The sequence below is a fragment of the Ceratotherium simum genome, chromosome 30 (assembly GCF_057802395.1).
Source record: "Ceratotherium simum simum isolate JZ-2026a chromosome 30, ASM5780239v1, whole genome shotgun sequence".
Lineage (NCBI taxonomy): Eukaryota > Metazoa > Chordata > Mammalia > Perissodactyla > Rhinocerotidae > Ceratotherium > Ceratotherium simum.
The window spans coordinates 14,320,469-14,346,018 of record NC_141929.1 but is presented as its reverse complement, the minus strand read 5'-3'; the positions used below and the strand labels follow the sequence as shown (position 1 = coordinate 14,346,018).

At 49.7% G+C, this 25,550-nt stretch overlaps 1 protein-coding gene across 7 annotated transcripts in view; it reads left to right on the top strand.

Annotated features, from left to right (window-relative positions):
* Positions 1–25,289, top strand: part of ST3GAL2 (ST3 beta-galactoside alpha-2,3-sialyltransferase 2) — a 48,526-nt gene extending 23,237 nt beyond the window's left edge. For 3 of the 7 annotated variants that reach the window (XM_004431824.3, XM_087419949.1, XM_087419954.1), the window contains 6 exons: positions 10,601–11,992; positions 14,677–14,870; positions 19,104–19,283; positions 21,350–21,395; positions 21,695–21,814; positions 22,904–25,289. In XM_004431824.3, coding sequence (XP_004431881.1) covers positions 11,654–11,992; positions 14,677–14,870; positions 19,104–19,283; positions 21,350–21,395; positions 21,695–21,814; positions 22,904–23,077 — 1,053 coding nt within the window. In that variant the 5' untranslated portion in view covers positions 10,601–11,653 and the 3' untranslated portion in view covers positions 23,078–25,289. Of the gene's footprint in view, positions 1–9,051; positions 9,171–9,873; positions 9,949–10,600; positions 11,993–14,676; positions 14,871–19,103; positions 19,284–21,349; positions 21,396–21,694; positions 21,815–22,903 lie in introns of all 7 variants that reach the window. The other 4 variants (XM_087419953.1, XM_087419950.1, XM_087419951.1 and 1 more) reach the window with 3 other exon arrangements.
* The last annotated feature ends 261 nt before the right edge of the window (positions 25,290–25,550 follow it).

Genomic DNA, 25,550 nt, shown 5'->3' with positions numbered 1-25,550 from the left:
CTAGAATGCAGCACAGACATGAAGGACAGATTGGCAGGCTTTAGCATGTGATATGAGTCAAGAAAATGGCAAAGAAATAATATTTGAAGACGAATTCTAGAATTGAAGAAACAGTATGAATACCAAACAGAATAAATAGATACCTAGCCATAATATAGTGAAACTGCAGGCAACAGTAAAGAGAAAGTATCAAAAACTACCAGAGAGAAAAAAGAATTCAATGGAGCGACAATTGGACTGACAGACAACATTTCATCAACATTAGATGCCAGAAGATGATAAGGAATATCTTAGGACGGGCCGGCCCCGTGGCTTAGCAGTTAAGTGCGTGCACTCCGCTGCTGGCGGCCCGGGTTCGGATCCTGGGCGTGCACCGACGCACTGCGTCTCCGACCATGCTGAGGCCGCGTCCCACATACAGCAACTAGAAGGGTGTGCAGCTATGACATACAACTATATACTGGGGCTTTGGGGAATAAATAAATAAATAAAAATTATATTAGGAATATCTTAGGGAAGCTAGAATTCTATATCCAGCTACCATTCAAGAATGAGGTGAAATAAAGATATCTCTGGACATACCAGGACAGTTGTATCACCTACAGACCCTTCCAAATAAAAGAACTACTAAAGGTATATATCAGTAAGAAGACAGGTAAACCTGGGGGAAGGAGCAGGTTGCTAGTGCCAACAGTGAACACAGAAATTGACACATTATGTTGGCATATCTAATTAACTATAGACAGTATATCAGGATGCTTTCTGCTATCAACTAACAGAATAACCCACAGTAACTTAAACTCGAAAAAATATTTAATTAGCTTATAATGAGAAGTGTGGAAGTAGGAAGTTCCAAGGTTGGGGCAGTGGTCCAGTGTCGACATGAAGGACCCTAGATCATTCCATTGTTCTGCTCTGCCATCCTCAGGATGTAAGATCTCTCTCCTCGTGGTTGTGAGATGGCTGCTTCAGCTCCAGGCATCATTATCATACCATATAGCATCCTAAGCAGGAAGGCAGGGAGATGTTAGGAGAAAGGAGGCTTTCTTATGTGCCTCTTTTTCAGGAAGGAAAATCTTTCCAAGAAGGCCCCAGCAGACATCTCCTTATGTCTCATTTGCCTGGCTGGTCCAACCTTGACCAATTCCCAGTAAAAGAGAAAAAGGTTACTGTGGTTGGCTTTGACAAGGCTTGCCTCGTCTCCTGGGACTGGCTTCTTTGCTGCCTAAACAAAATCAGGATTCCTTGGCAGGAGAGAAGGGGGAGTGGCTGCTGGTAGGCCACCAACAATGTCTGCCACAGATGGCAAAACACACGAACAAAAATCGTGTCTAATTTGTTTTTTAATTTTAAAAAAAGAAAAACTAAAATTGTTGACCACATTATCAAGGAAGAGTAAGATAGAATAGAGAATTTCATTGTTAAATCACACCAAGTTTCTGCCTTGTCCAAGAGAAGTGTTGCTGAAAACTATACACTTCATTAGAAAAATGTATACATGCTAACAATGGAAGATAACCACTAAAAGAAGAGGAATAGAATTTCCAAGCCAGGAGGGAAAAAAAAAGTGGTGGGAGTGGGGATAGTGCGTCCTTCCAATAGAAATCAGGAAAAAAAACAACTAAAGAAGAATTAGTAAAGAGAAAACACAAGTAAGATAGTAACATAAGTCCAAATACATAAGCGTAATGGAAAAAGAAAAACTTCCAGATTGGATAAAAAGCAAGAAGTGGTCTGGAGCATGGGGAGAACTGGTCAGCAGGACACAGGGACTTAACAGGAACAACCCTGGCCTTCATCACAGATCGCTCTGTTCTTTACACTACTTTCTATTCCTTGCCACATCTTTCCCCTCTCTCTCCGACTGTTTCTGTCTGGCCTTGTCTGCCTAGCTATTGAGATAATGTTGTTTTTCTAGGCTTTACTTCCTGCTTTAGTGTAGATATGTATAGCAAATTCCTGGACTTTTGCCCTCCCAAGACATGAACAAACCACACTGGGACTCCTGGAGGGGGCTGGTGTGGAGCAGAGCTGGGGTGGGGCAGAGCAGGTAGTTGAAGAAACCCCACATCCTAACTCGCCCCTGCCCCACCCCCTCCCCACGCCTCAGCCCAGCATTCTTCCCCTTAGAGGGTGTAACATTGATCTTCTTGCGATGAATACTGATGGTTTATTTCTCTAGGACTTAATTGAAAGTTAGCCAGAATGACGATCATAGGTTTGAAGAAATTTGTTAGCTCTTGCTTTCTGATTTCCTGGCTGCTAACTCTGGGCAGTATCAGAAGTACCAGAGCTGAGATCTCAGACTGGATATCAAGTCAAGGAAAGCAGGGGCTTGAGAGGCAGAGGCTGCCCTAGGGGTTGTGATAACTCTGAGGAGTCTGTGCCAGAGGCAGGGACCAGGATGTTGCAATGTGATGACTTGAGTTAGCCAAACGTGGAGGTGAAGCAACCAGTTCTCAGACACAACAAGGACATTCCTCACTGGGTTTGAGTTGTGTGTAAGGAAGGGGCTGTCAGGTCTCTTCCTCAAGATAATGGCTGACACACACCCACCAGGGCACCTTCTGCCAAGGTCAGCTGTTGCCGCACTCAGAAGTCAGGGAGTTTGCTGGGTTGCTAGGTTGGCAGGGATCTGGGGCACAGGGAACCCCTTGATGGTTGTACCCCAGTTAGTGGGAAAAGCCTCTCTGGAAGGCAGTGGGCACTTGCGGAAGGAGCACTGGCCTTGGAGTCTTCAGACCTGGAGTGGCATTAAAACTCCATCACTTCCTGCCAGGCTGACCTCGTTCAGCTAGTCTTGGGACTTCTGTGAATACCAAATGAGAGGCTACGCCTGAAAATGCTCAGAAACTCATAAACCATCATGCAGTGTGAGTAATACCCTGTGGTTTGATGCCTTTACATTGAGGCCCCGGGACACATCCTCAGGCTGTGTGTCAGTGGGTAGAAAGAAGGTGCCTCATCAGCATCTTGCTGGGTTTTTTCTCTTCTCCCTACCCCTTCCAGATTCAAGTGGCCCCCCTCCCCCCATCCTCTACGCCTTATTTTGACATTTCTTTTCTCTGCCTGCCAAGAAGATTGTGTTCAGCTGCACTGGTCTGAGGCTGTGCTTCATTAGGTTAATTCGATGGCTTGTCTCCTGGGAACTGACCCGAGAATGGCTCTAACACCCGGTCCCCACGGTTCTCCTTTTGGGCAGCCTTTGCTGCTCAGTCCCATGCCCCTGCTTTTCCTTTCCTCTACCTGCAAGCTGGCGAGGGCCTCCTTTCAGCTTCCGTTGGTTCCTTGTACCTCCTCGAGCATACATCTGCTGATTGGTAGAAGGCTCTAGGAGAGGGAGACCATCCATTCTTCAAGGCCCCTGCTGCCCAACCTGGATTCTGATCTCCAGTTCCTCTGTTCAGCCTCAGCGTCTCAAGCTTGGCCAGCCATTCATGGGGCGTTTATTGTTAAATGGTCTCACCAAATTTGCTAAATCTGTGACCACAAATCTCTTAGAAGACCATAGCATTGCCTTGCCACTCACTCAATTTCCATCATTACTCCCCTTCTCTTTTAGAGGACTCGTTCACATCTGATCTCTGTAAATCTCCAACTCCAACAATAGTGAGACCCTCCTCACTTTCCTACCGCTGAATGCATCCCTCCCTGTGGCTGTGCCCCATGCTCTGCTTTGCCTCCTGTTTCACAGGTAGACCCTCTCCATGTAGGTACTGACTCCCGCTCCTTCTTGCTACTCAAGGACTGTGCCTCTCGGTTATCCTCTTTTTCCTGCTGCATTAACTTTCCCTCTACTAAATCATTCCCACCAGTATACAAACATTCTGTAATATTTCCCAACTTGACTCCTATTCCACTTTATCCCTTCCCTTTTTTTTTGGTAACACCTTTATTGAGATATAATTCACAAAATATACAGTTCACCCATTTCAAGTGTACAATTCAGTGGTTTTTAGTCTATTCACATGGTTATGCAACCATCACTACAAACAATTTTAGAACATTTCATCACCCCAGAAGGAAACTCTATACCCATTAGCAGTCACTCCCATCTGCCCCAACCCCCAGCCCCAGGCAACCACTAATCTACTTTATGGATTTGCCTATTCTGGACATTTCATATAAATGGAATCATATCATATGTAGTCTTTTGTGACTGGCTTCTTTCTCTTAAAGCACAGTGTTTTCAAGGTTCATCTATGTCGTAGCATGTATCAGTACTTCATTCGTTTTTATGGCTGAATACAATTCTATTGTATGGATATATGACATTTTGTTCATCAGTTGATGGAACTTTGAGTTGTTTCCACTTTGGGGCTAACATGAATCATGCTGCTGTAATCATTTGTGTACATGTTTCTGTGTGGACATATGTTTTCATTTCTCTTGAGTTATACCTAGGAGTAGAATTGCTGAGTCATATGGTAAATCTATGTTCAACCTTTTGAGGAACTGCCAGACTGTTCTCCAAAGTGGCTGTACCATTTCACGTTCCCATCAGCAATGTATGAGCATTACAATTTCTCCACATCCTCACTAACACTTGTTATTATCTGTCTTTTTGATTATAGCCATCCCAGTGGGTGGGAAGTGGTATCTGATTGTGGTTTTGATTTGTATTTCCCTGATAGCTAGTGATATTGCACATCTTTTCATCTGCTTGTTGGCCATTTCTTGTCCAGTCAGGTTTTCACTCCCACCATACCTCTGATCAGCCACTATGAAAGTCACCACTGACCACCTTCTCTTGTCTATATCAGGCCCTCCCTAGATAATTCCTTCTGGTCCTGTAGTTTTATTTATTTATTTATTTAATTTATTTTTTTTGTGAGAAAGATCAGCCCTGAGCTAACATCCATGCCAATCCTCGTCTTTTTGCTGAGGAAGACCGGCCCTGAGCTAACATCTATTGCTAATCTTCCTCCTTTTTTTCCCCTTTTTCTCCCCAAAGCCCCAGGAGATAGTTGTATGTCGTAGTTGCACATCCTGCTAGTTACTGTATGTGGGACGCCGCCTCAGCATGGCCGGAGAAGTGGTGCGTCGGTGCGTGCCCGGGATCTGAACCTGGGCCACCAGTAGCGGAGCGCGCGCACTTAACCGCTAAGCCACGGGGCCAGCCCCTGGTCCTGTAGTTTTTAAAAATGAGTTGTGCTCTGGTGACTCTCAGATGTAGCCCTCCAGCTCTGACCTCATCCATGAGCTTCAGACATGTGTGTCCAACTGCCTATTGCCAGTTCCACATGGATGTCTAAAGGGCATCTCAAATTTAACCTGTCACAAACAGAGCTCTTGTTTTTTCTCACCCAAACCCATTCCTTTCCTGACTCTTCTGTGTCAGTGAATGGCACCCCCACTACCAGGTTGCTCAGACCACAAGCCTCTGTGTTCCTTGATTCTGGTCTTCCTTTCCCATCCCCCACCCTCCATCCAATCCTTCTCACCATCTCCACTGCCTGGGATATTGCAGTAGCTCCTCTCTGGTCTCCCTGCTAGTCTTACACAGCAGGCAGAGTGGTTCTTTACTAAAAAATGTTTTAGGGCCGGCCCTGTGGCTTGGTGGTTAAGTGCGCGCGCTGCGATGCTGGTGGCCCGGGTTCGGATCCCGGGTGCGCATCGAGGCGCCACTTCTCCGTTCATCCTGAGGCCGAGTCCCACATACAGCAACTAGAAGGATGTGCAGCTACGACACACAACTATCCACTGGGGCTTTGGGGGGAGAAATAAAATAAATAAAATCTTTAAAAAAAAAAATAAAAAATGTTTTAACCTAAAAAAAATTAGATTTTATTATGAATGCATCACCCATTCAAAATAGTATATATCATATATATATTCTTTTTTTTTTAAAGATTTTATTTATTTTATTTTTTGCCCCCAAAGCCCCAGTAGATAGTTGTATGCCATAGCTGCACACCCTTCTAGTTGCTGTATGTGGGACTCGGCCTCAGGATGGACAGAGAAGTGGTGCCTCGATGCGCATCTGGGATCCGAACCCGGGCCGCCAGCATCGCAGCGCACGCACTTAACCACCAAGCCACAGGGCCGGCCCTATATATTCTTTAAAGAATAAAAAATACTCTACCCACCACCCAGATTAAGGAGTAATACATTACCCAGTACTCCTGAAGCCTTGGTAGGCCCCTGCTTGATCTTATCTACCTTCCTGACCCTCCACAGGAATTTCCTGAATTTTACAGTTGTTTCCTTGATTTTTTTCTATTATTTTATCATCTATATATAGAGACCTAAACAGTTTCTTGCTTAGCTTTGCATACTTTTGAACTTTTCAAAACTCATACTATAGGCATTCATCCATGATGTGTTCTTTTTGCTCAATGTAATTGTTGTTGGGTCATATTCGTGCCTGTTGATGTCTGAAACTGGAGTTCATTCATTCTTACTATATGACATGAGTGTACCACAGTTTATCCATTCTATTCTGATAGACATTTGGGTTGTTTGCAGTTTTCAGCTATTACCCAGTGCTGTCTTGAACATTCTTATACATGTCTTGGTACCCATGTTCATATGTACCTGGTAGCAGAAATACTAGAGTTTACTACATACCCACCAGGATGCCTAAAATTAAAATGATAGAAAATATCAAGGACATGGAACAAATGGTGAAAATTTGTTACCGGTGGAAATGTAAAATGCTACAATCACTTTGGAAAACTATTTGATAATTTCTGGTAAAGTTAAACATACGCCTACCCTGTGACCCAGTAGTTCCACTCCCAGGTGTTTACCCGAGAGAAATGAGACTTATGTGTCCACAAAAGGACTTGTACAAGAAGTTCAGGGCAGTTTTATTCATAACAACCAAAACCTGGAAACAACTCAGATGTCCAAACATGGAAAAGAACAAACTATTGATACAAACAACGTGGATGAATCTTCAAAACATTGTGCTGAGCAAAACAAGCCAGACACACACAAGAGTACAAATGTGTGTTTATATGAAGTTCAAGAGCAAATAAATCTAGTCTACGGTGACAGAACTCAGAAAAGTGGTGGAATGGTGGATATTGACTGGGAGGGAGCACAAGGGAACTTTCTAGGGTAAGGGAAATGCTCTGTCTCTTATACTGGGTGGTTACACAGATGTACACATAGGTAAAAATTCATCAAGCTTTACATTGAAAGATTTCTGCATTTTATTATATATGAATTAAACCTCAGTGAAAAAAATAGATTGCCCAAGTGGAGGTGAGAATTTGGGGGAAAATGAAACAGTGTATTCAACCTTTTGTCAGAGTTCAATTTAATCTTTAAATCTGCTTAATATGATAAGCAGGCTGAACTCACTGGCTTTGTAATTCAGCTGTTCTAAATATTCAACCTTTCGGTAAGAAACCATTTGTTCCCACCCAAACCTGAGGAGGTTTACAATCTCTGAGGATGTCTCAGCACATAGGAAGTCATAAAATAAATTAGCCCAGGACCACTGGAGGAACTTTCTAGTATCTCATTCTGTTCCTACACCATATTTTTTGTGAGAAAGATGGTTTCTAATTCGTCTTAAAAAAAAGAAAAACACTGGGATATACTCATGTCCATCTTTACTAAGTAATGTCAAATTGTCTTCCAAGCGCTGGAAGATGATTATTTTTTTCCCACTAATGGTGAGTGTGTGGGTGTGTTAATACTCCACATGCTCTCTAAACTCTTGGTAGTGTTAGTTTTAAAAAATTTTCTCCAAGGGTTTATTTATTTTTTTCCCCCAAAACCCCAGTAGATAGTTGTATATCATAGCTGCACAACCTTCTAGTTGCTGTATGTGGGACGTGGCCTCAGCATGGCTGGAGAAGCAGTGCGTCAGTGCGCGCCCACGATCCGAACCTGGGCCGCCAGCAGCGGAGCACACGCACTTAACCGCTAAGCTGCAGGGCCGGCCCTCTCCAAGGGTTTATTTTAAAATATAAATCAGGTCATGACACATCCCTCCTCAAAACCCTCCATCAGATTCATAATAAATCCTAATCCCTTCAAAGCCCCCTGTGGCCAGGCCCCTCATGCCTTCCTCTCTGACACCCTCCCCTGCTTCGTTCTCTGTAATTTTCCTGTCACTGCACTTTGTAATCCCCTGTGCCTTTCTATTTGCCACTAGACCGGAAGCTTCATGAGGGCAGGACAGGTGTGTCCTGTCCCCCACCATCCCCCTGACCCAGTGCTGGCCTGTTAAGTATCTATTAACTGAGCCCCCACCAGTCAAGTGGCCCAGGAAGACTTCCCTTTGCTGGCACCAGAGGTGGGGGCCAATGCTAAGTGTGCACGCTCACCCCAACTTTTTTGTACTGGGGTATGCATGGGCTTAACGTGGATGATCAGAGCAGCTGTGAAGGGGGGAAGCAGAACGAGGTAGTGGGTGACTGGAGGGCATGGGGAGTTCACCAAGGAAGTGAGCCGCGTGCAAGCACTTTGTATGGGTCAGCATTGGGGGACCTCTAGGATTTGGGGTGCGTGTCTAGGGGCCTCTGATGTTTCTTAGTCCCAGGTAGCAACAGCCCCTCCCTGCACCTCCATTTGCCCTCCACGCAAGTTGAGCAGCTCAGGCTTCCAGGAACAGCCCAGCCGTGGGGTTGCAAAGCAAGGGCTTTTGCTGGTTATTCTACTTCTCTGCTCTTGCCAAACATGTTGTCCAAACTAGGACTTTTCCTCTCCCCTCTCCCCAGCAAGGCAGCTGGTTACCTCAGATGTCCCCTTTGTTGAGTTAGAATCCCAAGGAGTTACTGACTTCTCTGATGGAAATGGTTTTTTTGGAGCCTTCTGCACCAGCTTCTGCCCAGCCCCCAGGCCCCTTCAGTGGCCACAGTGGTCCAGGTTCACCAGAAACCAGGTCTCCCTAGCGAGGTCCCTCACTCTCATCCCTTGCTCAGCCTGAAAAGTCACCGCCTGCCAGGTCCACTTGTCTCATGGCTGGCTTTCCTCAGGTCACTGGATGCTGGGAGCAGGATCCTACAAAACTAAGTTCTTTTCCTTAGAGTTGGTTGTGGAAATGGCAGAGGGGGAACTGGAAGAGACAATGACTTGGCTTCCGCTTTACAGACCATCCAGCCAAGTCCATGCCTGGAGTCTGGCCTGTCAAAATGGATGCAGTATAACATTGGAAGGAGCACACTGGAGCCAGTGCTGGGCCCCCTATGGATTAGAGCCAGGAGCCCTGGGTAAGGCCTGTGGGCTGGGCGAAGCTTCCCTCTTGATCCTGGGAAGCCAACTTCTATGTCTCCTTGTCTCTCACCCCTGAGCCCCTGGGTAGTTGAAGGAGCTCACGTGCTGCATTCTGTACCCTGGCCAGTTGCAGGCTTTGGAACCAGATAGACGTGGACGCAAATCTCACCTCCACTCACAACGTTGTGACTTTAGGCAAGTTCCTTCACTTCCATGAGCATCGTTTCCCCACCCAGAATAATGTCCTCCTTATTGGAACGTGCTAGTTCCGTTCCCTGATGGCTTTGTGGTTTGGCTTGGCCCCAGAAATTTGAGCTGCCACGAATGGAGGGGCCAGCTGAGGTTCTTGAACACAGAGCCTGGGAGGCTGTCTCTGCAGCTGCTGGCAGCAGCCGGAGGCCCCTGGAAGGGCTGGAGCTGGAGCTTTCAGTGAGGGGCTGTGAGGCTTAGGGGCCAGGTCAGAACTGGAGCTGGCTGGATTTGGAGAGGAGCTGGTGGGGACAGGCAGGCAGCCAGGTTTAAGTGATCCTCGTGGCATGGAGCCGTGGCATGGAGCCATGTCCCGGGGGCTCTCCTCTCAGCGTTGTCCCTGACTTTTACCCTGGCTCCCTTGCACCTGGCATGGATTCAGGCTCCTTTCCTTAGGGCGAACCCCAAACTGCCCCGCAAGTGGCTCTTTTCCCTGCTCTTCCCTGCCAGGGCAGCACAGGACCTCAGACCATCAGCATTCCCAGGGACCCTGGCATTCATTTCGTCCATAACATACAGACGAAGGTAACTGCCCAGAGGGCTGGCTGGTGATGGTGCTGAGCCCAGCACCCCTGCGTCCTGACACAGTTGGGTTCTTTCCCTGACACCAGAGCTGGAAGGATTGTTAATGGTTCACCTGAGCTAACCCAGGAATGCTTCATCTATACTCCACACCCGAGAGAGAAGAGGGCAAATTCCAGGGCCCAGGCCCAGCCCCGCTTCTTCCTCGGAGGGGCTTCTCACAGGCACTCAGAGAGTACGAGAGCACTGGGATGGGGAGTCATATCCATGGTCCCCTGGGATCTTCTCTGGGTCATTTTCTCTTAAGTTTCACCTGAAATTAACCTCTCATAGCTGTACTAGGAACTTTTTAAACCTGGTTCTTGCAGCGACTTGCCAGGTACTCTAGGGAAATCACTTTTCGTCCTTGTTTACCTTCTGGCTAATAAGTGATGAGGGCAGCTGATCTCATCCTCTGATGCCTTGAGTTACAGAGAGCGATGCTATCTGTGGGTAGTTAGAGGGGAGAGCCCTTTCTTTTGTCCACACTTTGGTTAAGTGAATGTCTCCTCTACCGCCAGCTTTGTCCCCTCTGGGGCTTGGGGGTGGGGCTGGGGGAGAATGTGTGTGCATGTACAATTTATCTGCACATTATTTTCCCTCTCTGCAATTTCAGGGTCACGCTGTGGCAGCCTGGCGCCTGACGAGTGACGGGGAACCTGCCAGGGGATTACTGCTAGTGCAAGGTAACAGCAGGACAGCCAGCTTCAAGAGAGCGGGGATGGGCAGAGCAGCCTTGGAGCCCAGGCCAGCAGCATCAAGACGGAGGCCTGAGCCCTGACAGGGAGCTCGGCACACACTCGGCTGACCCAGGCAGCATTCAAAGAAGCACCCCTCTGAGCAGCAGCTGTTCTCAGGCCCCAGAGGACCTCACAGCAGGGGCAGGAGCTCTGTGATCCCCTATGCAACTACAGTTGGAGCTGTGACCCTCGGGAGAAGGGACCAGCACCTCGGATGGGAAGTGGAAGGGCAGAACTTAACGCAAGGAGGATCTTGGTCTCTGCAGCAGAGTTTTCTGACACCCACGGAGCTGCCTGGGTTTCTTCTCTCAGGATTGGGGCCTGGTTCTCTCCCCTGGCAGAGGGGTTGGGCCAGGAGGGCCAACGGAGGTGGGGCCAACTCTTGCATGGCATCCAGGCCGCTTGAAGCCCATGTGCTCTCTGTTGTGATCGGGGTTCGAAGGCTTCCCCCCTGCTGGGGACGAGGGGCTGCCTCGCCGTCTGCTCATGAACCACAAGGACCCCGAATGCTCCAGACTGGACCATTTCAAGCTGCTAAAGAGGTGGGCTCCCAGAGCTGGTAGCCAACAACCCCAAGGGACTAGAGGGCTGGGATGGACTGACCTACCCTTCGCCGGGGCGGCGGGAAAAGCAGAGCCTCTGTGGCCCAGCTAGTGACAGAAAGACCTGATGAAGCCGTAAGCAGGGGCCTGTGTGGCTCAGGGACAGAGGAGCCATTCCTGCCAACGTGCGTTCTCCTTACGTTGAAGGAGGGTGTGGTGTGGGACCCCTGCTCTCCCCTTCTTGGCACGTGCCCCTATGCCCTTTGCACTTGGTGCCAGAACAGGCAGGCACCGTGGCTGGCCCGTCAACAGGCTGGGAAAGGAGTGGCCACGGTGACACCCTCCTGCCCTCCAGGCTGGTGGTCCAGCCCCCTGGGGCGCTGAGCCATGAAGTGCTCTCTGCGGGTATGGTTCCTCTCCGTGGCCTTCCTGCTGGTGTTCATCATGTCCCTGCTCTTCACCTACTCCCACCACAGCATGACCACCCTGCCCTACCTGGACTCGGGGGCCCTGGGCGGGACGCACCGGGTGAAGCTGGTGCCTGGCTATACCGGCCTGCAGCGCCTCAGCAAAGAGGGGCTTGCTGGCAAGAGCTGTGCCTGCCGCCGTTGCATGGGTGACGCCGGTGCTTCTGACTGGTTTGATAGCCACTTCAACAGCAACATTTCCCCTGTCTGGACTCGAGAGAACATGGATCTGCCTCCGGATGTCCAGAGGTGGTGGATGGTGAGAGAGCCGTGGCCCCTTCTGCCTCCGTTCTGCTGCCCCCTCTCCAGGGGTCTGTCCCCCCTGTTTGGGAGTCACTCTTAGAACCCATTCTTGGATTTGGGCTGTCTGTCTTCTGGCTCTCAGAGCCTTGACAAAGTGTGAGGTCCATTTGACTAGAACCATCTACTAGGATCACAGATTCTAAAGGGCAGAGTGAGCTTTGGCCTAGGAGAGAAAACTAATACATCCTAGTCCCTGTAGGGGCCAAGCATAGACCAGAAATGCCTACTGGGCCAGGGAGGTAACATAGACAGGAGAAACAGGTCCCAAGGGAGAAGACGGTGAGAAGCGAGGACCATGGCAACAGAGAGAGGGCCTGTCCTTTGTACAAGAGGCAGCCACCATCAGCTCCAGCAATTGTTGCCCTGCAGGGGTGTGACCCCGTCACTGCTGGATCTTGTGACCCTTTAAGAGAACCTGGAAGTTCAGAATTTTTTGCTAAATATCCTAATTTGTAAATGTTGGCTCAAAATAATTTTAAACACCATGAGGGCCACTCACTTGGTTCTTTACGATGTTGGAAAAGATTTTCTTCTGGGTTGGGATAAGAAAGCATTGTCGGGCCGGCCCGGTGGCGCAGCAGTTAAGTGCGTGCACTCCACTTCTGCGGCCCGGGGTTCGCGGGTTTGGATCCCGAGCGCACACCACCGCACCACTTGTCAAGCCATGCTGTGGCGGCGTCCCATATAAAGTAGAGGAAGATGGGCACAGATGTTAGCCTAGGGCAGGTCTTCCTCAGCAAAAAGAGGAGGATTGGCATCGGATGTTAGCTCAGGGCTAGTCTTCCTCACAGGAAAAAAAAAGAGAAAAGAAAGAAACCATTGTCAACTTCTCTGGGTGATAAGGGCGGTGAAGGGAAGGGGATGAAGGAACACATGTACCCAAGCCTCCGTGCTCCTCTCAATTCTGTCACCTCTCTGCTGCTTTTAACTCCCTTCACTTTGTCCCTGTTGTCTCTGGAGGGTTACTCTCCAGGCTCTGCCAGAGCCATCTGGTTGCCACATGTGTCAGGGGTAAAGCAGCATCACTACTTAACCCAGGGGCCTGCAGGCTACCTGCATTCCCCACTGGGAACTTGGGAGGCAGCTCATGGTCCTCGGTTTCCCCAGCTGGCAAATGGGGAGGATGATGACTCCCCCTTTTTCTCACATTCAGGGAAGCTGTGAGGATGAGCTCATGTGATCAGGCTTATAGAACAACTCAGATCCTGCTTCCTGGCCTAGACTGTCAGAGTTTCTAAGGATGAGGGATTCCACAGAGCAGAGGTCACCAGGAGCCCCATAGGCCCTTCCCGTGAGAGCCTGGAGCCCTTGAAGGGTCCTGCCTGTTGCTCATGGTCACAGCCTTCATTTTATGGGAAAATCAAGGTTCAGAGAGTGCACAGGGCTTATCCAAGGCTTCAGTGGTGGCCACCTAGGGCCAGAACAGGACTCTGGGCAGGTGTAGACCCATGGGCAGGTGAGGCCTCCTGCCCACAAGGATGGAACTCAAGGCTGTTGAAGCACCAAGCATGTTTCTCGGCCGAGATGCAGCAGAAGCCACTTCTCTGCTGCAACCCACAGTCATCCCCTTTTGCCATTAACTTAGAAATTCTTGTCTCAGAGCTGAGCTTCCTCTCCACACTGAGTTTGTGTTCTTGTTCTTAGGGGCCCATTCTGTGTTCAGAGAAGAGGCAGAGAAACAGGCCTACCCAATCCCCTCCACGTATTCTGTCCCCTGAGTAGCTCCTGCTTAGCTATAAACCTGTGGTGGTTCCGCTCAGACCACAGAGCTTTTGAAAGCCCTAGTTTCTACCTTACTGGCTGGTGGTCCATGGGCCAAGTCTAACACCCTCAATGTTTTTAAAATATTTGCATTAGTTACCAACATTTAGGAATCAGGATATTTCACCTGAAATTCATATTTTCATCTTCTCTTGAAAAACTGGAAAATTTGGTCCTTCTGGGCTCGTTGCTTCACTCCTGTGTGTTACTTTCTGGCGCCATAGGTGTTTGAGTGCTGCCCCAGCCTCATTTCTTGGTCTTTCACAGTCACTGGTGGTAGGAGGTGCAGGTGACCAATTTTGTTCCAGCCATTCTGATTTGAAAGAATTTCTGTCTCTCTCTGCCTTTCCCTGAGTGCTGAGGGTGTGGCTCCAGGTACCCCGTGGTGCAGCTTCTGTAACCCCAAGCCCTCAGGCTGAGTCCCAGGAGTGCACCCATACGCTGATTGGGAATGAGCCCCTGAAGCTTGGTGGAGCTCTCCACATTAACTGCACCCCAGAATGACTCTTTATGTGACTCAGAGCTGCCCTGAGAAGGCAGCAGAGCAGGGGCCTCTTCAAGCATGATGAGCTCAGGAAGTTTCTCTGCTTCATGGCACAGGCCTGCAGATCCCTGGAGAATGTGTTGAATAGCGCCTTGCCCGCTGAGCCCCCTTGAGTGCATCAGAGCAGCTCCTGACTAGCAGGACACCGTCTCAGAAGGGAGACTTCGCTGTTGTTGAGAGAGGGGAGGGTCCTCACTGCTCAGAGAGAATTCCTGCTCCCTGACAGCCTGGTTAGGAGGCATGTGTAGCTTGGACGCTGGAGGATGAGGGCAGAGAGGGAGGCAGGTGGGAGTCGCTCTCTGCTCACACCCCCGCCCCTCCCCTCCCCTCTACAGATGCTGCAGCCCCAGTTCAAGTCACACAATACCAACGAGGTGCTGGAGAAGCTGTTCCAGATAGTACCAGGCGAGAACCCCTACCGTTTCCGGGACCCCCACCAGTGCCGGCGCTGTGCTGTGGTGGGGAACTCAGGCAACCTGCGGGGCTCGGGCTACGGACCGGATGTGGACGGACACAACTTCGTCATGAGGTGAGCCCAAGGGTGGGCCCCAGATAAGCCTCCAGGAGGGAGGACTGGCCACCTTGGCCTTGTCTGGCAGCATAGGAGATGCCAGCTGCTGGGGGTGCCTTGGGTCCTTGACACCCAAAACCTTCTGTGACAGGCTCAAGTCTCTTGCTTTTGTTTGTTGGGGTAAATGGGGAGGCAAAATTCTTGTTCTAAACTTTGCTTGAGGCCTGCACTCAGTTTCCAACTCCGAATTCCTCTGAAAAGAGCTGAAACTAGACTCCTGGCTGATGTCTAGTGAAGACTCCCAGCAGAGGCCCTTCCACCTGCCTAGTCCCCTCAGCAGTTGGGCCAGGAATGAGGGCCCCAAACTAGCGTCTTGCTTAATAGCCACAGGTGATTCCTTCTGGCAGACTCAGAGAAGACGGAAGTCTTGGGCAGGAAAGGGAGCTGTCTGGTGCTTGCTCTGAGCTGCTGTCCCTCACCTTTATCTCATAAGGTTTAGTTATGTAGGGGTTCATTTATTCAACAGACATCCGTGGCCAGTCTTGAGGAAAAGAGAAGGGTTGGGAGGGCATTCATTCCATACACAGACACAGAGCAAGGAGCCTGGAGGTGAACAGGGACTAGAGGGTAGACTTGTACAGGGCTGCTCACTGTGCTCCGGAACCTCTGTTTTCTGACTTTCTCCCTAGACTTGAGGACAGGAAATGGAGATCCTTCTATCTCACTCCTTGGTGGAGGAAGAGCCTTAACAATAAAGATACTGAAAATGCCCAGTTTTCACTAAGCATCTCTTAGGATGAGCATTATAGACAGACCAGGTTTCCCAGGAGGCAGAAGGAAGGGCTTTGTCTTAGAAACTGTTGCTGTCTCCATAGCAACACCAAGGCAGCAATATGTCTCTGAGGCTTTCAACATTCCTTACAAAACCTTTCTCATGTTGAGAATAGTGGGGGGTGGGGGAGAAAGGGGGATGCTAGGCCCCATCCAGGAACCCAGAGCCACCTGAGATTCTCCCTATCGTCCAAGTGCTGGCACCCAGAATGCGAGGGAGGCAAGCTGGGAGCTGGAGAGGGGCCTCTCTCCACCCAGAGACAGTGGCTGAGATTGGGGAGTGAGGTGTTCATCACTTCAGTGCAGGCTTGGGAAACTTGGGAAGCCCAGGGAAATGCTCTCGAGTGCAGAAAGCTCCTGCCTCCCCTGCCCTGCCACCTGCACCTAGTGGGAGCTTGCATTATACACCTTGGTGCTGCTTGGGAAGCTCCAGGCTAGAAGCACAGCAGACAAAAAGGCTTGGCCTCTATGACACATGGGCGATACCTGGTCAGGCCAGGCTGCAGAGGAATTCACAGACATCCCCTCACAGGGACCAGCTAGGAGATGTGGTATTTTGGAGTGGGCCTCAGAATGGCTTTGTGGAAGGTGTAACCCATATGGTAATTGGCTTTTTGCTGATCTGTATAAGGAGCCAGATGGCAGTGGAAGTGACTCTGTTTATAAGCAGTATCTTGGTTTGGAACCAGTGGGGAGGCCTCCCTTTCTAGAAGCAGGACCAACATAAGACCTCACTGGGAGGACTGAGCTAAGTTACAGTGAGATGATGGCTCTACCCGCCTCCCCCCTAACCAGCTTCCTCCTCCTGCTATATGTCTTCTGAGCCCTGCTGACAACTCCAAATGGAGTTGAGCTGGTCCTGCTTCTGCTGGCCAGCAGATACATCCATAACTCCTAGAACAGCATCTGGCAGATTGTAGGCTCACCATAAATATATGAATAACGAAAGAGATTAGGCGACCAGATGTCAAACCCTAAGTGTCAATGCACGTCAACCTTGCTTGTGCCTCTGCCCCAGGTGCTTCTTTGGCAGCTGAAAGCAGCCAGGGACAGATAGAATTCTAGAATACTTTTCCCCCAAGTCATGGAGACCCAGCTGATCCTCTCCATCCTGCTTTTCGCCCCTTTCCAGGGAGTGGCTTCTCCAGGATGAATCAGAGCCTTGAAGCAAAATCTTGTCCCCAAAAGTATGCCACATTCCTTCCCTTTGCCTTGGAGGCTCTGAAACATCTCTTTGGACCTCTTACTCCATGCATTCCCAGACTTTGAAAGCTAGTGCTTGCCTAGCAAGCAGGAGGGACCTGAGGGAGGTGGAGGCTCTGCAGCAGGGCCGACTGAAGAGCGGGAGGCAGTGATCCTGGCTGACAGGTCTAAGAAGGGACTTCATGAAAGCTCTGGCTGCTGATTCAGTGGAAAAGGCAGACGGCGGGGTGGGGGTGGGGGTGTGGGTGTCTTCAGAGGCTAACCTGGGGCAGCTGCAGCCCTTTGATCTGCAGGACCACCTTGGCCTCTCCATCTCAGGTGAGATGAGGTTTGTTTCTTGGGTCCTCACGAGAGTGAACCTTGACCCCAGCTCCTGCCCAGCCCAGGCCCTAGCCAACTTGAGTGTCACCATCCCAAGTCTTCCATCTCCTGCTACCCCCTTCCATAACCCAAGCAGCTGAGAAACACCATCTATGTTAAGGCTTCCTCTCCAACCTGCTCTGTTCCTCACAGACCCCAGGGCTGATGTGGCAGAAGGCAGATCCAGACTGTGGCTCTGGTGACCATAGGACACCAATGCTAAGTGTGAAGCTGTAGCAGCCCCAGAAAACTGTTATTAATGGATGGGAAAAGATACTTCTTGGCTCCTCCAGGAGACAATGTCTCTGAACCCTAAAAACCAGGAGATCAGAGGAACACCTGGACGGGAGGCAGAGGGGCAGTTAATCTAAAGAAATGGATTTGGGGGAGGCAGGCAGGATCTGGATCCCTGTTTGGGGGCCAGAGCACAGTTGGTCCTGCAGGGAAGATTCTAGGCTTCTACTTGAACTAGACTAGAACTGAGGTGGCTAAGGATGAAGACTCATTTTCTAGTTCCAAATCAGGCTTTATAGCCTTCCAGCTCAAAGCACCCTTCAGTCCCTCAAGGGAAGGGAACCTGAGAGGCAAGGAGGCATGGCATTGTGACTGGCAGTGGTGGGATATCCTGGACACGCTCTTACCACATCATGCCATCAATGGGAGACGGGCAGGAAGAAGGCAGTGTGGAAGCCCCTGTGACACAAGAGGTCTTCACCCACCCAGCTCTGTGGTGCTGGCCACTTGAAGGACAGGGAACGTTTGCACTGGTTTTACAGAACTAGCGTAAAAAGCTGGGAGAGCACGTGGAGACTTTGCTCCCTCTCTCCCAGATCCCTGTGTCCCCAGTGGAGGTCCAGTTTACAGTCACCCACCTGGGTGGTCATGATTCTGCAAGGTGGTCCACATAAGACAGGAATGTTATCATAAACGGTCACAGCAGAAAAGACCAACAGGTTTGTGTTTAAAGCTGGATCACCTGTTTTTAAGATGCCCACCAAAAAAGGGAGCTTTGATTTTATTGATGTTTTGCACCAATTGAAAAGAAGTAGAAGCCTTCTTGGCTTCTTGCACCCAGGGGGTTGGGGAGCCTGCACCGGGTTTCCAGGTTCTTCCTTGACAGCGCAGGAGAGACAGACCCACACTGCACGTCACCAGGGTACAGCCGAGGGTGGGCACTGCCAGAACTTGGGGCATCACTCTTGGCCTTGGAGTGGGAAGGCGGACAAGAACTTAAAGTACAGGGACAGGGTGGCTGGGGCTGGCTGAATGCCTCCCTCCCACCCTCCCTCCCTCCCTTCCTCTCTTCCTCTCTCTCTCTCTCCCTCTCCTTTTTCCTTCCTTTTTTTTTTTTTTTTTTTTACAAAAAATGTTATCATGCTATCTAGTTTTAAGTTTTCCTTTTCTGTGTTGTAATTCCCTCCTGCTGCACATAGTAGGTATTCCAAAGATACATATTGAAATGAAAGAAGTGGGATACCTCATACCACTTGGTTTTTTCACCAAATAGCCTAGCTCTTGGATTTATTTGTTACCAGCACACATAATCTACTTCGTTCATTCTGATGGCGACATGATACTCCATTATATGAATGTGCCAAAACGTTATTAACCAGTGCTTTATTGTTTAATTGATTCTCCTTTTCACTATTATAAATAATACTACAGTGAATATCCTTGTACACATGTCTTTGCACACTTATGCAACCATTTTTATAGGACAGATTTCTACAAATGGAATTGCTGGCTCAAAGTGTACCCCCATGTACATTTTTGATGGCCAGCACCAAATTGTCCTCAAAAAATCTTGTACCAGTTTCCAGGGCAGTTTCTTCTCATGTCACCCTCTTGTCCCTGCAGGATGAATCAGGCACCAACCGTGGGCTTTGAGCAGGATGTTGGCAGCCGAACCACCCACCATTTCATGTACCCTGAGAGTGCCAAGAACCTGCCCGCCAACGTCAGCTTCGTGTTGGTGCCCTTCAAAGCCCTGGACCTACTGTGGATCACCAGTGCCCTGTCCACGGGGCAGATCCGATTGTGAGCTGCTCTGCTGACTTGAAGTGGAATATGGGTGACAGGACCACCTTGGGAGGAGTCTTCCTAGGGACTGGATCTTAGAATTCCTTTAATTGAATATTTTGGCCAAGAGGGGCTGATGAGGAGAGAAGCAATAGTAGGGAGGGCCCAAAATGGTGGGTTAACTGAGGCCAAAACTTGTTCTGTGTCACTTCCTGCATGGTGACAGCCAGCATCCTGATGGTGGAAAGGTGAGGAAAGGACAATCTAGTTTTGGTCTCCTTTCCAGGAAGTGGCTCCTGACTGTGGGAGCTCTGCCTTCTGAGAACTTTCTTTGGAAGCAGGTACCCAGTCACAACTAGGAACCTCAGGAAATTCAATTCACCAAGTGTTTTTTTAAAACTTTGTTGAGATATAATTCACATACCATACAATTCACACATTTAAAGTGTACAGTTCAGAGAGTTGTGTAACCATCACCACAATTAATTTTAGAACACTTTCATTTTCTAAAGGTGAAGATCTTTAAAGATAAAGATCTAGAGATACACCTGTACCCCTTAGCCATCACCCCTACTCTCTCCACCTCCATCCCCCAGCCCTAGGCAACCACGAATCTGCTCTGTCTCACCATGTTGTGTGTGGTAAAATATACATAACATAAAATATACCATTTTTACCACACAGTTCAGTAGCATTAAGTATGTTTACATTGTTGTGCAAACATCACCGCTATCCATCTCTAGAACTTGTTCATCATCTCAAGTGGAAACTCTGTACCCGTTAAACAGTAACTCCCCATTCCCCCCTGCCCCCAGCCCCTGATAATATCACCACCATTCTTTCTGTCTCTATGATTTGACTATTTTAGGTACTTCATGTAAGTGGAATCATACAGTGTTTGTCCTTTTGCTTCTGGCTAATTTTACTTAGCATAATGTTTTCAGGGTTCATTCGTGTTGTAGGATGTATCAGGATTTCATTCTTTTTAAAGGCTGAATAGTATTCCATTATATGGATATACCATGTTTTGTTTATCCATTCATCCATCAATTGACAGTTGGGTTGTTTCCATCTTTTGCCTGTTGTCACTGTGTATTTTTTTTAAAGATTTTTTTTTTTTTAAGATTTTATTTTTCTTCCCCCCAAAGCCCCAGTAGATAGTTGTATGTCATAGCTGCATATCCTTCTAGTTGCTGTACATGGGACTCAGCCTCAGCATGGCCGGAGAAGCGGTGCCTCGGTGCGTGCCCGGGATCCAAACCCGGGCCACCAGCAGCGGAGTGCGTGCACTTAACCGCCAAGCCACGGGGCCGGCCCATCACTGTGTATTTTTTAAACACAGAAATATAAGTTACAGTTTCATGACTTTATCTTACTTTATGTTTGGGAGACATAAGGGCTAAAGTAAATGCTGTAGAGTTTAAGTCCCATAGATACTTAGAAAAGGGAGTGTAGGTTTCAGGTGCTGTGGCTCGCTAATAGGGAAGGCGGGATTTGTGCCAAACGTGGGGAGAGTAGTGAGAGGGTCATTGTGGGCAGAGGTCAGAGCACAAACGTGGTGGGTGTGAGATGATTGGCGAACGCAAGTGGAGAGTTCACAGCAGAGAGTTGTGGGAAGAAAAGTTGGGGCTGGGGCCGGCCCTGTGGCTTGGTGGTTAAGTGCGCGCGCTGCGATGCTGGCGGCCCGGGTTCGGATCCCGGATGCGCATCGAGGCACCACTTCTCTGTCCATCCTGAGGCCGAGTCCCACATACAGCAACTAGAAGGGTGTGCAGCTATGGCATACAACTATCTACTGGGGCTTTGGGGGCAAAAAATAAAATAAATAAAATCTTAAAAAAAAAAAAAAAAAATCTTGAAAAGTTGGGGCTGGATTGTAGAAGGCCCCCAAGCTTGTCTAAAACATCTTATTTTATCCTGAAGAACACGGGGAGCCATTGAAGTTTTCTGAGCAAGGTGTATGCAGTGATGTGCTATGGGAGAGCAGTCTGGAAGCAAGGGAGCCTACTCAGGCCTGAGTAGGAGGAAAGGCATCTCTGGGTCCCACAGGGCCATCTCAATGTTATTTTTCTTTCTGCTTGCAGCACCTATGCCCCAGTGAAGTCCTTCCTTCGAGTGGACAAAGAAAAGGTAAGCTCCTTCCTCCTCCTCCTCATTCATCCCCACCTCAATGGAAACAGTACAGACCTGACTCATGGTGTGCCTGGTCCTGTGGCTCAGGTGTCCCCCAGCGCACTTCCAGAACCTTCAGAGTCCTCATCTGCTGGTATGCCTCACCCCCCCGCCCCCAGAGGCAGCAGGAACCAGGGAACACAGAGGAACACATCCACTGGCAAGCATGGAGGAACTGGCAGAAGCTACTCAGAGCCTGGCCTGAGTCTCCAGGCCCCAAAAGCCCCTCATGTGTCTGTTACCTTTTCTCCTCCCAGGTCCAGATCTATAACCCAGCCTTCTTCAAGTACATCCATGACCGGTGGACAGAGCATCATGGGCGGTACCCTTCCACAGGGATGCTGGTGCTCTTCTTTGCCCTGCATGTGTGTGATGAGGTGAGGAGCCCAGTCTGGGGGTAAAATAGCGGGGCTCATGGCATAGAGGGAGTCAGCCCTTCTCAGGGCTTAGCAGTGCCTCAAGAGGAATGTGCTTTTATAGGCAGAATCCAAGTGGCTTTGATTCCCCCCATTTCTAGGCTATAAAGTATAGATCTGCACTTCTCAAACTTACTACTTTCATGATTTTACCAAATCTGAAATCACTTCATTGAAAAATTAAATTTATTTAAAAAGGAAATAGAATACTACTACCATAATTGATATTACTTGCCAGAAAGAAAAAATAACCATAATCATGAATAGAATGGAAACAATGTAATTAAGTTCCACTGGGATGGTAGTGTCCCACAGCTTCCAGCCCCAGGCCTACTCTGTGTGTTAAAAATGGAGGTTAGTCAGTCGTTCAAAGAGCCGCATCTCCCTAGCAGGCGGGGCTACTGGGCCGTACACGGCAGTGCTGACGCCCAGCACACCCACTTTTGCCAGTAGATTCTTCAGTGTATGGTATTGGGTATTTGACCAGCTTTCAAATGGAAGTGCTCCATTAAAAAAGGAAAAAATGGGGCCGGCCCGGTGGCGGAGCGGTTAAGTGCGCACGCTCAGAGGCCGGGGTTCGGATCCCAGCGGGCACTGATGCACTGCTTGTCAAGCCAGGCTGTGGCAGTGTGCCATATAAAGCGGAGGAAGATGGGCACAGGTGTTAGCCCAGGGCCAGTCTTCCTCAGCAAAAAGAGGAGGATTGGCGTGGATGTTAGTTCAGGGCTGATCTTCCTCATACAAAAAAAGAGGAAGTTAGCAAATGTTGCAGAACTGTCATAGCATAGCCCCAAACTGAGGCATTCTTGATGTTTTCATAAGGATGGAAGGAGAAACGGAAGAGAGCAGCGTCTCCCTCTGGTCAGTGTCCTCAGCGCTAGGCTTGGGTACCCCCCCACCCCCGCCCTCAGAATTGATGAGCTGCCAGCCCCCCAGCTGTCGTCGGGTCGCTGCGGCCCCTTTCTCCTCCCCCACCACGAGCCGAGGCCCGCCCGCACCCTGTCCTCCCGGTCCCTGCCGTGGGGTGACCTGCACCGCCCTCCCCTGCAGGTGAACGTGTACGGGTTCGGGGCCGACAGCCGGGGCAACTGGCACCACTACTGGGAGAATAACCGATACGCAGGCGAGTTCCGGAAGACGGGCGTGCACGACGCCGACTTCGAGGCACACATCATCGACATGCTGGCCAAGGCCAGCAAGATCGAGGTCTACCGAGGCAACTGAGCCCGGCCTCGCCTCGACCCTTCCGGCCCGGCCGGGACTCGGAGCCAGCCCCGGGGCGGCGGCCTCGGCGTGGGAGCGACGCCCAGCCGCGGTCTTGACCAATCATGCTGCAGTCCAGGGAGCGCGGCTGTCCCTTGCCAATCACGGGACTCTGGGCGCCGGCCCGGGCCTGACACCAATCAGCGCTGCAGTCGGGCGGAGCCTCTGTTTCTCCCAGCCAATCATGCGACTCAAGGAGAACTTCCGGCGCTGGGGCCTGTCTCCTCCAATCAATGGCCTTTGGGGGCGGGCCGGCAGCCGCTCAATCCCCACCCCCACCTCCCCCGCTTTTGGGTAGGATTTTATTTCATGCTTCTTGTGGTGTAGGGGTTGGTTCCGGCCTCGGTGAAGTAGCTTGCTCATGCTCCGCAGGGGCGATTCTCAGCCGCTTGCTGGCCTGACCCCGCTGGGGGCGCCGAGGAGGAAATGGGAAAGGCTGGGGGCAGCGGCGGCTTGCTTTCCCTTCCCGGGGGTCTCTCGCGGCCTCGGGGTGGTCGAGGGGCCCTCAGGTGGTTTTTAGGGGGCGCGCTTTCGCCCCACAGGAAAAGCTAGCGCCCTCCCAAACCGCTCCAGGCCTCGGAGAGAGTTTTAGACCCCACATTCCCTTTACCTGTCAGGCGCAGTTGGGTGAGTGTAAACCCACCAAAGAAACGCAGTGAGAATCCAGAGGGCGCGTGGGTCCCTCATCCTCCCTCCTCCCCATCCCCGCCTTCGGCCACCCTATGGAATGGCCTTTCTGACCAGGGCATTTGGTATCTCACTAGAAAACTAGAACTGTATCCACCCTTTGCTTGGGGGCGGAATTCGCTTAGGGCCTAACTCTGGGACACAAGTGTAAGGAACAGGGCAGGGGACAAGGAAGCCCCGTCACATCAAATGTAAGGTGCTTCTCACTCACAAGTACCCTCGGCCTCTAACCCTACTGTTCGCCCGCACCCTTTTCGGTGTCTCTCCTTAAGCCCTGGGCCTCCTCACCAGCCTACTTGTTGCTCAGAAAATAATCAGAACTTGCTCTGGGATGATTGGGGCACTGCTGCTTCTCTCTCTGTCTCTCACAAACACACGCACACACACCACACACGTCTTTGGCTGGCTCTAAGGAGAGGGAGCAACAGGTGGTAAAGAAAGCTGGAGATGGGGAGCCCAGCTCCCTGGTGCATGCACCTTCTTCCTTAACCCATCACCCCAAAGAAGAGTAGGAAACCTCTTGCTCGGGGGTGGAATTTGCTTTGGGCTCATAATTTAGTTAACCTGAGCTTACCAGGTTTGGCTGACCAACAATGATTCTTTTAAAATTCTGAGCTGGCCCCCTGCATGCCTCCTCCCTTGCCCACTCGTCCCTTCTCCCATGCTCACCTACTGCCTCCCTCCTCTAACCCACTTTCCATTTCCAACTCTAGAAGGGCTGGGAAGCTAACAACCAGGTTATAACTGGAAGCTACTTGCATGACTGAACCCAGCTTAAGTCCTTAGAGGAAGCTGCTGATGGTATTCTCACCCTTCAAGGTGGGGGAAGTTTAGGAGGGGGAAAGGGCTTCTGTGAAGCTTCCAAACCACTAAAAGGATCCCCCTTCCTGACAGTGACAAACACAAATACCACCCGTTTTCTTAGTGAGTTGAAGCCACCAAGCAGCCTCGGGGCATTGGTATAGTTCCTGCAGCTGGCTGGGGGAACAGTAACCAGCAGGGGGGTATATTAGAGGAGGGTTGAGGCAGGGCACTGAGCACCCCTAAAAGTTAATATATTGAGAACTTAGCTTGAGTGTATTCCTTCCCAATTCCAAAAGTAGGAGGAGTGAAGAATGGGAGTGATTTGGGGGACCTTTAATGGAATGCTTCTCTCAGGGCCTCCCTCACCATTAGAGAGTCAAAGCACCAGCCATTCTTGCCAGTCTCCTCTCAGTGCTTCGTGAAGAGGCTGTTGTGTTTAGAAAATGAAAGAAACAATGCAATCATGCCAAACAGTATTGAGCAGAATAATTTATTTCTTTTTTGTTCCTTTTTTCCTCTTTTTTGTTTTGTTTTGTTTAAACCATTAATAAATCCCCATTCTGAAGAGGTAGGTCCCAGCATCCAGCCCACATCTCTTTTTCTGCAATAGTTATTTAAACAAACATTTTTTATTTTTTCCCTTTCTCTCTCTTTCTGAATTAAAAAGAACAAAAAAACTAAATAGTCATTCGTCTGTTCTGAAATGTGTATGATCGTGGGATCGTGGAAAGAAGGTGTATCTGTCAGTGGGGAGCTGTGACTGAGTAATGGCTAAGAATGTTGGGGGGACGTATGAAGGGGGTGGGGACAACTCACAGACACCCTCCCCTTATACATGAGGCTCCTAGGTCTGTGGACCCTGCTCTCTGAAGTCCCCAAGACATGTAAATCTGAGGACCTGTGAGTCTTTTCCTTAAAAATCAACTCGTTGTCCCCTCTTCAG